The 16119-nt window shown below is 48.2% G+C and overlaps 1 protein-coding gene across 1 annotated transcript; it reads right to left on the reverse strand.

Moving 5' to 3' along the window:
* Nucleotides 1-1753: 1753 nt before the first annotated feature.
* LOC119434779 (6-phosphogluconolactonase) lies at nucleotides 1754-15867 on the reverse strand. The gene is made up of 5 exons (XM_037701856.2): nucleotides 15586-15867; nucleotides 15297-15497; nucleotides 15083-15219; nucleotides 14399-14539; nucleotides 1754-1965 (listed from the first exon to the last, which is right to left on the reverse strand). Exons 1-5 carry the CDS (start codon nucleotides 15710-15712, stop codon nucleotides 1849-1851), a joined length of 723 nt encoding a protein of 240 aa, XP_037557784.1. The 5' UTR covers nucleotides 15713-15867; the 3' UTR covers nucleotides 1754-1848.
* Nucleotides 15868-16119: the final 252 nt, after the last annotated feature.

The following is a 16119-nucleotide window of genomic DNA, read 5'->3' on the forward strand; positions in this document are numbered from 1 at the left end:
CGGCGTCTGTCACTGCTACAGACGCCGGCTTTTCGCTCAATGGGCCATTCGTATAAGAAAAGATATCATCGACGATTACGATACTCCCCAATGCGAATTTTGAGCCCAGTGTGTACAGGTGTTTTGAATTCGCGATATATAGTGGCACAGAAGTTGATTTTGAACGACAAGGTACTCTCGGCGGCGGCGCTGAGCCTCTGCTCGGGCAGCTCGGGCTCACTCTTTCATCCTTCGCTGTGCTCGTTCGCTCGGTTACGCCGAGGGACGCCGACGCCCAACGCAAGAACGGGCGCCTAAAAGCTGCCCTCGAAAAACGCCGATTCATTTGAAAATTGCCTTTACGTTACAGCTAGTGGGGGTCTTACGGTCTAATTTTGCAGTCGTGCTGACTCCCCATTCGTAGTGGGCCCGTTTGTTTTGCAGAGGGTGTTTGGGCCCTAGTGTAAAGAAATGACTGGTGGTGTACATAAGCAAGCATGACATTTTTGCAAAAACATTGTACACTTGTAGCCTACGGATGAGCACAGGTTTGAGTTTTATGGACACTTATACGATGGCTGAGTGAGCTATCTTAAACGCGACAACTCCCGGTGGTGGTGGTGGTGGTAAACATTTATTGTTCGTGAGCCTTATGTAAAAAAACTACTTGTGAGGGGGCTCAGGAGCGCGTAGGGTGGCCGGGAGTTTGTGGCCCTCGGCGACCCTCAAAGCCCAGTCCACCAGCCGTATTTGGTCGACTGGGTTGGAGCTAGACACCGCGGTCTCCCATCCCTCGACGTCGGTGAGTTGCCACTCAGAGGGCGGCTGGAGCTCAGGGCATATGAACATTATGTGCTGAAAGTTGACTCTGGGTGCGCCGCAGAGCGTACATTCCTGTCGATATAAACCTGGATGAACCAGGGCGAGAAAAGCTGGAGAGAGGAAGGTTTGTGCCTGGAGCTGGCGCCAGGTAGTTTGCTGGAATTTGGTTAAGGATTTGTGCGGGGGAGGATATGTTAACCGCATTTCGCGGTAGTGGAGGGTGATCTCATGATATGCTACCAATCGGTCTCTGGCGTTATCCAGGTCATCGGACGGCGTGGCTCGGTTGACGGCTACTCGAGCGACGGAATGGGCCATCTCGTTGCCTGGATGGCCCGCGTGCGAGGGTACCCAGATGAGCGTAATTGGTCTGAGAGGGGTCTGACGATTGAGAATTTTTCTTGCCGGTTCATGAACTCAACTCCCGCTCGGATCGACAAACGTACTGCCGAACTATGCCTCTCTGAACACCGAGAGAGGCTAAATTTAGCTTCGATTGCGTCATGCGTGGCACGACAACGGCGCCAACTGCACACGCGAAACATACACGATCAAGTAATGGCTTCTTTGCTCTACACAACGATATCAAAGTAAGGTGCGTGGGTAGTACGATTGAAAATATATGAGATAAAAATGTTTTACGTAAAAAAATAATAAACGAACGGAAGTGCAGACGTGAGAGGGCGTGAAACTTTATACATTAACTGGAGACATTTAGACGGCGCCACTGTATGTTTTCAAGCCAGGTTGCGCGATGTATGATAGTGCTGAAACATTTGAAATCATTTGATTCAGAAGGCATATTGTTCATACCTTATTTTTACAATACTTCTACTTATTTAGGAGCGCAGTGCTAGTATTGTGCCACTAATGTTGGTTTGGTGTCTGGTGGCTAGTCTGGCCCGCAAGACAGACAAGTACCACAACCTTGCATTTTACTTTCAGACAAAAAAAAAAATCACTTGTAGCAAACCTTTTATTGGAAGCCCGACATGCACAAACTGAACGCGTTGCTTAATTAAAAGACAACAGTGTCATGAAGATGCATCATTTGGGCAGCTGGCTAGCGGCCGCGCTGTCCAAAAGCCAGACGACATCGCCTTTGGTGGGCTGAACCAGCGACGCTGGAAGGCGCGGCTCTCCTTCCTTTGCGTGAAGCACTTTCTGAAAATACAAATTTATATTAGTAAAAAGAAAACCGCGCTAAATTAGTCGGTGTGCTTTCACCTAAGTCAAAGAGTCAGGAATTATTCCCTCAAGCAAGATATCAGTGTCAGCCGTGCGCAGCCGCGCGAATTCGTCAGTGCATTCGTCGTATGTGCTTTTGTGTGCAGAGCGCATCACGAACGTTTTAACTGAATTTTAGTAAAGCTCCTAGAAATTCTTAATAGTTTGCTGTCTGCCAGTCTTGGAGGTGATTATTTTAGGCGTGAAAGGTGTGGCAGCGCTGCGGGAAGTCGGCACGTTCAGCATGCTGCGGACAGCTGGAGGCGGGAACCGCAGCAATCTTAACTCGCTCTCTATTGAGCGCTGCATGCCCATGTTTGAATAAAGTTCATCTTTTAAAGCACGAAATGCTTTTAGCTCCCGTTGGCGACATTCAAGTGACCTTGAGCCAAAAGCCAGAGCCGTTATCCGGGCACTCAAAACGAGAACATGCCGGCAAGTTGCGAGAAAACGAGATCATCCGGGCAACCAGTCAAAACGTAAGAAATTGCGGTCTCTGGCCCCCAACCCTTTGTAGAGGACCGCATTACATACGCTATGGTTACTCTCCAAACAAGTTACAAAAAATATTGCTTCCGAGTTCTTCCTAATGCTTCTTCACAATATCATTAAAGCTGTAACTTCTAGCACGTACGCTGAAGTTTTACTGCGATAGCAATTATATGGACACTTCAAGCGGATTTCTGCCGTCGGCGCCGCCGTGATGTTCCGTATAACGTCCAAGGGCGATAAAATCGTCGCCGCGCACAGTATGTGCGAGTGAAAGCGCGCGGGGGACGCGCGCTATCACGGAGAGCGAACGCACGGCAGAAAGCAAACGCGACTTCCGTCGCGCGAAAGGCCATGGGGGTCAACGTTTATAGATACTTTTTCAGTTCTGGAACTCCGCCTTCCGAGGCGGGCGTGATTTCTTCCTAGGCGCTGAGAGGGCGCTGCGGTCGCAGGTTGCGCGGTGCGGCGGCAGCGTTCACGGCGTTCGCCAGTCGACTGAGCTCAAAGTTGCGGCGCCGTTTGGTTCTTTATTCAGTGGCGCAGTTGCGTGTCCCCTTTACACGATTCTTTTCGCTTGCGTTTGTCTTGACCCCTGTGCGAGAACCTTGCCCTTTCAGTGCGTTCGGTTTGTGGGCCTACTGAACAGTGCGGCCGCGGACGGAAGCATTTCGTGACTCCGTCAAAACGCTATGTTTTACCTAATGTGCTGGGTTTAGCGCAATGCCAACCTGCTTCGCACCTGGCTGTACCAGCGGGTACAGAAGCAGCACTCAGAAGCGTCACTTTTTTGCGCCGCCATCGGATCCGGAGCTTCTCAGCAAATGGAAAAGAGCTATTCCCCGCGCGGACAAAGAGCTAAGCAAAACCAGCAAGGTTTGTGACGTTAATTTTCTCGAAGCGGACATTTCGAAGAAGTTTAAGCATATTATCAACGGTGAAGTCGTCGAGATCGACCGGGCGTACTGGGCATTGAAGGAAATTGCAGTCCCCGTTAACTTTCCCAACCTTCCCAGTTACTTGTCGAGAAAGCAGACTCGGCGGCGATCTCCGAAAAAGAGAAAGGCAGCATCTATGCACGATGTGACCACAAATGAGGTGCACTTGCCTACGGAGCGACCAGAGGAACTGTTTAACTATGAGGCGCCTGTTCCCCTGCAGTGCACCAATTTTGCTCAGATTGTCGAGAATAGTGCGTCAATACGGCTCCCAGCCAACTGGACAACGGCAGTACTCGAAGAAGAACCAGGGTAGCGTCGACAGATTGTTTTTTACGTGGCCGGAATGAAAGCGGGGGCGTACACAATCCTGAAGAGCGCCGTTGTGCGGGACGATATCACCTATGTTGTCCACGCAAATGGGAGGCTGCTCCGACAGTCGCCGTTTAATGTAGAGATCCGTTCTCTGCAAGATCTAGAAGCCCTGCTGCAGATTGTACACAATCACTTTTTTGCATGCATTTTTTGCACGACTGAAGTGCCAAGAAAATTACAGTGCAGTTCGTGCACAAAGGGAACGTAAGAAAGCGAAACTTGTCTAGCTAGAACCGTGACCGCAGAAGTTTCACCAAGGCAATGTAGTTTGTGAACGCTATTGTTAATAAAGTTCCTCTTTTTCCCATTTTTAAAACAACAACTGCAGGAATCTAAGGTAAGGTTTGACCTTAGGCTAGTTGGTTCTTTTCTTCGTCCTCGTGTTCGCGCACGGATCATGCTCATATAATCACTGTGTACTGCGTGTGTATCGCGATACATATGTATTGGGCAAGCCCATGTCGAATATTTCTTTAAAGTAGAATGAGCGTGGAGGATTTCGGATGGAAGAATACACGGTAGCATTCAATGGTTCCGAGTTGGGCAGTCGCTGAACTTGAAGCGGGCAGCCAGCTCCTGAGGCTCAGAAACTAAGCTAAGCGGATGTCTATCATAAAGAAAACAGTTGTTCCGCACGGTTGTAAGGAAATACCATTCGTGCTGCAATAGATTCGCACGATTGGCATGGCAAGTGAATTAGTGTGCACACTTGACAGCCACTGCTGCGCGAACGTTCGTTTAAAATGCTGTCATTCTTGATATTTTACCCACCGCTCAAAATCCCTGGGCGTACACATTGCTCCTTGCGCAATACGGCCCGTTTCAAATAAATCGTGAACTGGAATAGCCGCAAAAAATGCCGAGCAACTTCCCCAGAACAGTTATTTCTTTTGCAGTACACAGCCAGAATTGGGGAGAACCTGAGATGCCGCGGCGGAACGCTGCCCACTAGCAGACGACGCTCGCTCTCCTATAGCGCAACCCGTAACCGCCCCGCCGCGGTGGCGAGAATCGCGACAGGCCGCCTTCTCTCCATGGGCGCGGCGATACGGAACTGAAAAAGTATCTATAAACGTTGGTGGGGGTATGGGAGGGAGGGAGGGGGGGGGGGGCGATGCTGTGCTGCGGCACCGAATGCGTATCTTGCAACCGGGCGCAAGGGGAACTGGCCACTCAATCTCCCACGCGAAAGCAAGAAAGCGGGAAGGCAGCGCGGGAGGGAGTGGGGGGCAGCTTCTACTCTGCCAACAACTGCGCTTGTACTTTGCGTCGGTGCGGGCTGTCGCGTGCACCGTATCTTGAAAGCGATCTCCATACGACTCTGACCTTTGTATGCGCTGTGCATTCGCCGCTCAGTTTCCGTTGAAACGATAGACCGCACGAACCTTCGCTCACTGCGGCGGCTGCGCTTGCTGCCAGCGTTTTGACAGTGGTTGTCTGCGGTCATCGAGTGCGATCTATTCATGTTTGCTTGTGCGCGTTGACACCACGCTTGTTAATTCAGTTAGTAAGCGAATGTGTCCAAGTTCATGCAGCCGATAAAACTACTATCCCTACTCCGAATAGCTCTCTACTAATTTGCTATCGCAATTGATGCTTCGCCTTTTGGGCGAAACTGCGACATCTTTTTATTTGTCATTTCCAATAGCGACGTTCAAAAGGCAGATATAGGAGACCTAAGGCCGCACATTTGCAGCAGACCACTTCAATGCGACATGAAGAAAAAGTGGCGACAGACGCTGAGCGCGTTGGACTGTTGCAAGAAGAAACGCGATTGAAGGCGGCGGCACCACAGGCAGCAAAAGACGCCGTATGGTAGCCATTTCATGCTTACATCTACTCTCGATTACTGGAGAGCCAGCATTTTTTTTATTTAGCTGGCGCAAAAGACAATAAAGTTTCCAAAACTGCTTCTGTGTGTACATCGGCACGGCAGTTATCAAAACAAACTGCTAGTTATCTTCGTCTAATGATCTAAACGACAGATGACCGCACTAAGCAATCCTTCACGGATCAAATTTAGGCAAATGTATCGGCAGCTTAAGAATGCTTACGAGCAAATGAGGTGCTGAACTCGCATGGAATTGACAGTTCATAAATCCCACCATAATCAGAGAGATAATTAATAAGGGTGTTTCATGGGGCTCCTCAGTCCCAGGGGTAGCGTAGCCCTGCGCCCTGGAGCTTGACTGGAGCTGCATGAATTTTTTTCGTTCTGAGTCGCTTCGTCACTGTCCAGGTCCTCTTCGCTGATATATATATATATATATATATATATATAGAGAGAGAGAGAGAGAGAGAGAGGTATGGGGATCGACATATATATATATATATATATATAGAGAGAGAGAGAGAGAGAGAGAGAGGTATGGGGATCGACACCCAGCACCTCCACCACTTGTAAAGGCGTTTATTGAACACAGGCGTTAGGGCCAACCGTTGGATCAGTTCAAGGAACCGCGAGCGCGAGCGGCGTAGTCCGAGCGATGCGCTGGAGAGACTGACCCACTAGACAGCGCTTGTAAGGATGCCCCACTGCATCGTCCCTCTTCTTCACTACAATTTATATATATATATATATATATATATATATATATATATATCAGCGGAGAGGACTTTGACAGTGACGAGGCGACTCATAACGAAAAAAATTCACGCAGAAGCTCATCTGGGAGTTGTCTAAGTATGCGTAAGCATTGTGGCGCTTGCTCATCTACACGCAGCCCGGTGGCATTATCAGTGTTATGACACTTGATTCGGCCAGTACAAACGACAGCGCTGCGGCGACACGAACTGGTGCGGACGGCGGCGCAAGGTCCATTGATAACGCAAGCAAAGTACTGCAGGTGGCGGCGGCCAGGTGCGCTGATAACGTTCCGATCATTAAAACCCGTTATCGCTCTTTAGCGCCATATCCATCCGCGTCGAACGATTACGAACCATGATCAAACGTACTCCGGCGGCGGCTGCGTATACGGTGCACGGCCGCGCGGACGGTATCTTAATTGAAAGCGATCTGGCGATGCGGACTGAGTGTGCCGACTGCTGATATAGCTCCGCGCGCTGCGTTTTCGCTGCTTCGCGTTGAAGAGAGACGCGCGGGCCCATAACTCGAAAGCGGTGATGATGTATGAGGTTTTATGGCGCAAGTGCCAGGGATGGCCAAAGAGCGCCACTTGAAAGCGATCTGCGAAAGGGACAGGTTGCGGCGTGTGCTGAGAGCTTTGTTCGCGCTGAAGCGACAGGCAGCACGAAGGTAAAGTCGCTCGCTGCTGCGGGCTCTATCTTGAACGCCATCGTCTACTGGACGGACGGAGGGACGGACGGTTTTTCTCGTTGGGTAAGCATAGAAATGCTTACGCATTTAAAATCATGCAGAAACCATGGACGATGATTTCAATGTAAGGAATAGCCTGAACGAACAAGCGACAACCCCTCCCCTCCTTGCCACCCATCGCTGCAAGTCGGTTGCCCGAAGTCACGCGCCCGTTCCCTCTCGGCGCCTGCCCTTGCCTTCCCGGAGTTACTCCGAGGCAGCCGTGGAGTTTCAACGCGTCCACTTCTTGCTCTCCTGGGTGTGTCGGCGTCAAAGCCGTCAGCGTTCGATGGAACGCTCGTGGGCATGAATCTGATAAGGATCCTCGTCCGCCGCATCGGCATCGTCCGCGTTGCGGCCTGCGAGACGTGCGACGAACGAGAGAGAGATTATGAAGAGGAAGAGGCGCTATTTTCTGCAACTATTTAGGGTGCACGGAGCGACACCTTCACCTCCTTCGTCAGGTTCCTGGAACTAGCTTGCCCCAGAGTTCGAGCCCTTTCCCTCGCCTTCCCGCGACGAACGAGCGAGCTAATTAACGAGCGACAGTGCGCCCCCCCCCCCCCCCCTTCCTTCCCGCCTCTCCCAGCCAGCCACCCGACGCAACGGAGGCCGTATCCACAGGAGACTGATCCTCGTTTTCATTGGTCGGTTGAAAGTATCCTCGAAACGCCATTTTCCAGGGAATTCTCCGCTTCAAGGAACAGAGAAAATAAAGGCAATGCCGCCCTAGGGCACGCTGTTAACATGCTGTCGCCCACGTTCGCCGCCGTCACTCTTGCCTTGAGCAATGAGTTGGACAAGTGAAAGCGCTACGCTTAGGACCGCTTTGTCTACTTCGCGCGTCGTGATGCATTGCTGCCAATTTTGTGACAAGTTATATGCACGACGTGGCGCGGCGATGGTGGCACGACGTGCCGACAAAATCGCCCTTTGCATGCTGCAGTGTACGCCACGGAGCAATAAGAATAGCTGTTATTGTCCCGCAACACTCCTGTAGCACATAACCACAACTGAAAACGATTGCTTCTAAAAATACCGTAATGCCACAAATGTCGTAAACTGATTTCCTATGGGATGCTGTGGGTGCTGAAAGGTTCGTGTTGTCAGAATGGCCGAGCGGTATAACGCGCTGCGTTCAGATGGTAATGCGATCTTCTGGGGGTGGGTTCGAATCTTAGTTTTGACTTTTTTTTCAACTTTGAAACGTTTTTTTTTTTGCATTTTGTATCAAGACTTATTAGTCGTCCGGCCGCCGACGATGCAAGCGTCCGCTCTTGCAAAAGCGGATACTGCTCGCGTTTGAACCCCGGTGCCACGGCGGAAGGCGTGGTGCCGGGCGCCGACGCGAAGCGGCGGTCGTTGGGGTGTTGCTACGCTGCGCTCCGCAACACCCCAAATTAAAAAAAAAATACTGCTCCAGTCAGGTAGACTGCTCCCTCCCTGATAGTGAGATTATATTTGGATCATCAAAACAGTGATACGTTTATAGTACCGATCCCTTCACAGCAGCCACAGTTGTGCCATTTTCGAATATTTAAGGGCACCAGTTGTACCTAGGCGTTCCCTATATTTTAGGCAGAGAAATACCTAAGTGCCTAGCCTACTTGGTCACGTGACTTTTGCAACCACGTGACCTGAGGATCGGTCTCCTCTCTTTACCGCGACGCCCGACGCAAGAGCTAACGCGAGCGACGGTCCCGCCCACCCCCTTTCGACTTTCCTCCCCTACGTACCCCTCTTCGCAATTCAGTCCCCAGAGAGCACGCGCTTTTTCCGGTGTCACATTTCCTCACGTTCCCTCGCTGAAGTCCGACCAGCGTCGTATAACCAACTTACCACGAAAACGGCCGAAAGAGCCAAAGAAAGCTACATGCGCTTGACCCGCATTTCAGATTTCGACGATCGCCGACTGTGCTCGCCGCTATCGTTATGCTTTGAGTGTCGCTTGCTCTTTTGCTGGCCACAGGTTCGCCCAATAAATAAATAGTTTCGTGGCTCACAGTTTCTGTTACTGTGTTCCTCACCGTCATTACCACGTAGCATTTGGTGGAGGTGCTTCATCGTTTATGTTCTGGACACCCCCGCAAAGCCGTGAAGCAAGCCCTAACCGTGAACATAACGCCAACGTCGCCGCAGACCATCGAGCAAGCCGCAGACAACAAAATTTGCTCCCGGAACACGGATTGCCACCCGAGCAGAGAAGAAAAATCAAGCTCAAGTCACCAGCCACGTTGACAGCCGCAGCTCCATCAACTATCGTGCTTCAACAACCCAGGGAGCCACATATTCCATGGAGCTTCATCGGAAGTTCCCCAGCTCATAGCCGACGCGCTTAACAGGCAGATCAGATTTCACCGATCGACGACTGTGCTCGCGGTTATCATTGGACTATGCGTTGGGCTATGCTATGCTTTGGGTTATCGTAGGGCACTTGCTTTTTTTTTCTGGGCACAGCGTTGCCCAATAAAAAGTTAATTTTGTTTCGTGACGCACAGTTTTACAGCGGAGCTGTATATGTCTACCCTCCCATAGCTTTTTAATGTCCGTGCCTCAAAACTCCCGCGCTCTCTATGAGGAGGCAAAGCAAACCAGTAAAGCATGTGCTGACACCTGGCATAGCAAGAGGAAAGCTAAGAAACCACCAAATACTAATTACTGTATATGGCTCCTGCAGGGAGCCATATTGAACATTTTCGTGGAGCAGTTTGTTCTAGAGAAACGAGATGGCGCTTACAGCGGCGCGCCATACGTCTCCTCAGCAACCGCGCACAAATATGAAACCATTACCGCTTCTACCTTGCTTCGTGTGCAATCAGCTGTCGGAAATGCAACTGAGTTTTCGCTCACGCACTGTGCTGCAATCACGCTGGATGGAATCATGTGGATTGAAGACGTGTGCAGTAGTTGGCTGCAAAAATAGTGACTGGCATATTAAGGAATGTAATGAATATGTGGGGCCAAGTTCGCGGACCACTGCTGCAACTGTCCACACGTTTCCGGCACTTCGAGTGTACGACTTTCCCCAAGGATACACAAATTTGCTCATCTGCCAGTATTGTATCGCTAACCTTCAAAGAAAGGGCTTCAGCCCCAGTACATCAGCAAGAGTGAGTAACGCTCCTTAAACATTGATAACGGGAGTAGCACCGTTTCCTGTCATGGTAGGTTTCGTGCACAGTATCTACACACATCTACCCCAACCAGCGCAGAAACTTACGCCCACTCTTTCGCCAACGTGTCAAGAATAAGTGAATTGGCACACACTTGAATACATGCGCACTATATACGCACAATAAGTGAAGGTACTACACCGGTGGCACACGGATGGTCGAAGCTGAATGTTTCGATCGTGTCGGTCCACAAGAGTAAGCGAGCTACTAGTGATATTACGCATTTGCTACAAGGTATTACAATGTGCAGAACAGCTACGTTGCAAGCCTGGTGAGCAGCAAGAACAAATCTAACGGAACTGCGCACACCCACGAGCGATTAGGCAGAAAATGATCTGATAGTGACCGCACCGAGGAACCTTACTGATTCGGAAACGTGACAAGCCGCTGCTTCGAAATATTTGCCAGATAAAGAATGAAGACCAAAACACCATAATCCTGATTCAATTCATGAATGGAAAGTTCGGATAGCTTCGAATACATACTTATCCTCGCTTTTAGAGCAAGCACCATATACGCTGCTTGTGCCGTTTGGACATAGCTTAATCAGCTCCGAAAGTGATTTTGCATCTTCTCTGAATCTGCGGCCAAAGCTTAGTGTTGTCCACCCAGTCACTGTCTACGATATCTCCCGAAACAGAGGTTTGCTAAGCCGCACCGACGTCATACACATCCATTGTAAGCACGGAGGCAACGGAGGCAGTTGAGGCAAGCAATGGACGCATCACCACGTGATCAAACGTGGAAGCGCCCACGGGATCGCCTCGAAATGGGTCAATACAGTAGCTCTACCCAATAGTACAAAACCCGTGGGAGCCATATACAGTAACTCTACCCAATACTACATAACGCCACCCTCTATGAGGAGGTGCAGCAAACCAGTAAGGCATGAGCTGACACCTGGCGTAGCAAGAGGAAAGCTAGGAAATGGGCGGCGAGTAGCAGCGAAGATCGTGCTTGAGAGGCTGCCCGTAAGTGGCGGGCTCGACAGGAAGACAGGCACCGCGAAGCGGAGAGAGAGCGACACCGGTACCATGGCAGTAAATTGGACGAGCACAAGGGTGCGTATGCGAAATTTCAGAGGGACTTTCTGGACAGACATTTCAGATTCAGTTGTGCAGTGTGCAACAGACTGTGGTTCGAGAACAATTTGATGGTGATTGGTAACGTTCGAGATGTTGCGAAGTGTGAACGTGATGCGGTTTTGACAGCTATCCCAGCTGCAGACTTAGCCAGCTGCTCGGTTTGGCTGTGCCAAGGGAGCACTTATGGCCGTAGAGCACATCGATTATTTGGTGTCACAAGTGGTTGCTAACAAGCCACCTGCTGCATTTCCACGCCTGTGCAAAGAACCGAATATGTAGTTAGTATGCTGCATTCGCTGGTATGGGGAGGCCGCATGTAGTGCGTACTGCTGAAAAACAGCTCAGCTGATAGCCCACATTCACAGAGTGGCATCGCTGCGATTTTTTGTTACTGTGTTCTTCACCATCACTACAACGTGACAATAATTGTACTTTGTGCCTTGTTTCAGTGGTGTTGCATGTTGTCATTGCCGTCTGTGCCATTTCGATTCAGCTCCTGTTCTCTGTACATATTGCGAGGTTCCTATGTGCTCTAGAAGGCCCTCACGCATGATGCGTTCTGTGTCCAAACTATAAAATGTGGTTATTAGTTAAACTAATAGAGAGTTCCTGCATTCATAACTTGTAACTACCTGCCTCAGATTGCTTGTTTTTTTTTTTACCCCACTTGAAAACCTACGATGAAAGGCCTACATTTTAGGGCTAGACAACTTGGCTGATTAACTATTGAGTAATTTATTAGTCGTTCATATATGGTTTATTCTTCAACAAGGCTATTGTATTCAACCGTGCCAAAAAATTAGCTTAGCGTGCCACCCAAGAACACTTGTGCACACCTGAAGATATCTTTTGAAGAACAGTGGCTTGTAGAATTGGGTTGGTTGGTATATTGCTGAACCTGAAGAAAACAGCTGAAAACACAGGACAGTGATGAAACGGTTACAGAGGTAACAACGCCGTGTTTGCCTTCTCTTGACACCATCCTGTGGTTAGCGCTGTTTCCTTCAAGTTCTCTTGAAGTAACTCGCCTTCCTAAGGAGTAAAGTATCCAGTACAGCAACGATTGTTGTTCAGAAATAGCATACAAGCAAAATATATCTATCAGCGCTGTATCACTGCGATCATGGAGAACAGAAAGAAAGAAAGGAAGGAATGAGGCGGCTTTTCAAATGCGTAGTCGCATAGCATTTCCAAGCCTCATTTTATTAAAACAAGCTTATCCTGCAACCAACACAAGTCAACTTTCTTGGCAAATCTTAAAATGCGAACATTATCAAAGATAAAATGGCGCAATACACAGGACATACAGCAAGACGAAACCACACGAGCACTATCTGTCCTGAAAACTTCGGTGTAACGCTACACCAACTGCCTACACTTGCGCACTGCTGAAACACAAACACTATTCACGAAAGTCAGCACAAATTTGCAGAAATGCCCGATTGCAGAAACGAAACACTAGCCAAACACAGGGCCTTTTGTGAAAATGGACGTTTTCCAGACCACTGCAATGTCCTGTAGATATCTGCTTTGTATAGATACAATAACTATGAATAAGCCAAAAACTACATCATACCCGGAAATAAGGACAAGCTTGTCTACCACCACAAATGTATATTTCAAATCGATATACCTACGGAGGCGTGGTAGTAAAACACAAATTCTAATCTTAAAATAATTATTTCGCTCCTTTTCTGGACGTCATGCCAGAAGGAAAAGGTAACTATTTAAAATATATGATTAATTCAAAAAATATGTAGAATAATTGGAACAAAGGCTTTAGTCAATGCCCAGTACTGTTATTCATGTTTACAAATTGATTTTCACTAATATATATTTATGTTTTATCGTCTGGCCCTCGACCCTGCTGCCACTGGTCGCCAATCCAGCACTCTAGCCAAAATTGGAGACCCCTGCATTAGACCAGTGACTTAAGTTGGCAGGAAAACGGTTAGCAACAACAATAGGCCTCAGAAAGTGCGTAAAGTATCCTAAGAATGCTAATCGCATTAAGAACCTCATACACCAAACATGGCCGTACACATGTCATTTGCCTGTTACCATTACCAATACCTTCCAACATAAGCTGAATCCCCCACACAAACGTGAATAAGTTTTTGTAGTACTACATGCAGTTGTGTGCTTTGACGAAGACAAGTACAATTGTAAAACAGCTCCAAAGACATCTCTTGCTCACCTATTGTAGACCACTCTAATAATGCCTGCAACATACCAATATTTTGTAAAGAAATACAGCTAAATCAAGGTATACATTCGGTCAACAAGAAAGCATGTGAGGGCTACATCTACATCCCTCCCCAATGGGCCATGAAAATCCGGTGGACATCCGAATTATGTTCGGATGTCCACGTCCAGAGCTGATTATCCCCAGGATTACTAAGGGACGTTGTGTTCGGGTTATTTTGAACGTCCGTTTTGTTTTTAATCTCAAACGTCCTAATGACATCTGCACTAGATTTTATGCAGACGTCATGCTTCAGACGACAGGGGTACATCCATGGGACATCATCTATTTGATTATAAGTTCAAGCGCCCCGAATTTGCAACCTCGGCGCTGAAGAAGTTTCAATAACTGTGTTCCTGTGGATGTCCGATGGATGTACTGAAAAGGACCAAGTGCATGGTTTTGCATGTCCCTGTAACATCCAAATGTATGGTTCTGGCAGCCATTGGATGTTCGACGGACTGCCAATTTTCTTGCGCAGTAAATCCGGTGGATTTCTGTGGATCTCCGACAGACATCCGTAAGTCCAAAACTGGTGGACCAGTGGATGTCCACTGGACTTTTATTGCCCATGGGGAATCAGCCTACTGGATATATGGCATTTGATCAGCAACTAAAGAATGAGGAAGTCAGAAGTGGTGCAACAGCCATATTTGCACCATAATAAGGAATGAAATTAGATTTCAATACCCAATGTCTCTTTCTGATCCAAAATGTTGACAAGAAAATGAGAGAAGGCAGTAACTCACAACTACAGTGTCAGCCTTTTCTGCACCGGCAATCGGAAATACAACCAGCTTTGCAGAATTGATGACTGGAAAAGTCAAAGTCACTCTGCATAAAGGAGGCTTTGGAGAATCTGTAATGTCCGCCACCCATTTTGTTTTCTCCTAGAAGAAAATGTAGGTATTCAATTACTGATTGAAGTAAAAGCTTCAGCAAACCTTTAGCTAAAACAATGTGCATTCCTGTGGCATTACAATATGACATTAGGAACTTTTAATTAAAAAAATTAAACATATTTCTTGACGGTATTTAGATCTGACCCCATAGAACACACACTTTGACTTTTTATATGATAAAGAACACATACATACTACAGAGGAATCTTTATGAATTAGCTAATCTACTAGATGGTTGAGGAACTAAGGGGGAGGGGGGGGGGGGTAGAAATACAGCTCTAAGCAACAAACGCTTTTTTTGAAGCCAAGCAAAATGTTGCCAGGGGTGTCACCACGTACTATATTATACACCTACCTACGCTAGCTTCGGAAACTCACCTGCGCGCAGAAATTAGAATTCAGTGAAGGCAATACGTGGTGAAAACCTCAATTTACCGCATCACACACGAAGTTATAAATTTTGCTTTTCGAGAAAAGAAAGTATACAACTGCGACGAAAACAGTTTTGTGTGGAAAAATGCAGCCACCCACCTCAAGCAACCTGTGTCCAGGGAACAGGGAACAAGTATGCCCATCCGGGCCCATTCCCAACAGCAGCAGGTCAAACTCGGGGACACTCTTAAAGTATTCTTTCAACTTTGCGGAGTAGTCTTTGGCCGCCTCAGGGGCTGAAAAAATAGTAAAGAACAATTACAACAATAGACAAAACTAGAGACGATTGAGCGGAATAAACTAATGGCCTTACGCGGCAGCGATGTGTTGACGATCACAAATTGTTCCTTTTTCAAACACAGCTTCGGTGCAAGCTGTGCGATGTAGCTGCCGAAAGTGTTCTCACTATTTTCAAGCGGAACAAGCCTCTCGTCACAAAAGAAAAACCGCCATTTCTGCCAATCCGTCTTGACACCTGGAAGTACTTGTGTGAGCATGCCAACCATGCTCCCACCTGTAAAATACAAATGACACATTAACTGCACAGTTAACACAGTGCGCGCGTGCAGCTTAGGAGTTCATTGAAACTGGGCGACACTTACCGGAAACACCGACTTTAAGAAACTCATTTCCTGACGAAACGAAGGTATCGGCAACCTGTTGAACCAAATCTTTGAGACGGCAAAGCAGATCTGCTTTGTCTGTCGCTACAATAACTTTTAGCGTCATGAGGACGGGCGCCTTACGTTTGCGGCTGTCAGCGATTAATAGTTAAAAGAAGCCAAACAATGAGGAAAGCCCCTAGCAACTTCTACCACGCCGAGGTCAACAAGGAAACGGACAGATCGCCAAGGCAGACCGGCGGACGGCAAACAGGACAAGCCGAGATGTAGTTGCCATAGAAACAGTAAAAACGGCCAGCATGATTGCCGTTGCCAGACGACGGAATGCACATCCCCAAATTTTACCAACGTCTTGAAACTGCACTGTGGGTTTTGAGTAGAGGGTAGTAATGAGCATTACTTGCTCTATGATTATCAGCATTTTTTATTAGGGAGATCTGGATTAATTCTGACCACCTGGGGTGACTCAAATGATTCAAAGCACTAGTACACGGGCGTTGCATTCCACTTCCA

The sequence above is a fragment of the Dermacentor silvarum genome, chromosome 1, assembly GCF_013339745.2.
Source record: "Dermacentor silvarum isolate Dsil-2018 chromosome 1, BIME_Dsil_1.4, whole genome shotgun sequence".
In the NCBI taxonomy this organism is placed as follows: Eukaryota; Metazoa; Arthropoda; class Arachnida; order Ixodida; family Ixodidae; genus Dermacentor; species Dermacentor silvarum.

What these genes read in the sequence shown, in the direction of transcription:
- LOC119434779 (XM_037701856.2), bottom strand. Translation starts at nt 15,712, where the DNA reads ATGACGCTAAAAGTTATTGTAGCGACAGACAAAGCAGATCTGCTTTGC. An exon ending in TCTTAAAGTCGGTGTTTCCG is followed by an intron (nt 15,498 to 15,585) that starts GTAAGTGTCGCC and finishes TGTATTTTACAG; the next exon opens with GTGGGAGCATGGTTGGCATG. An exon ending in AAAAGGCTGACACTGTAGTT is followed by an intron (nt 1,966 to 14,398) that starts GTGAGTTACTGC and finishes TTGTATTTTCAG; the next exon opens with AAAGTGCTTCACGCAAAGGA.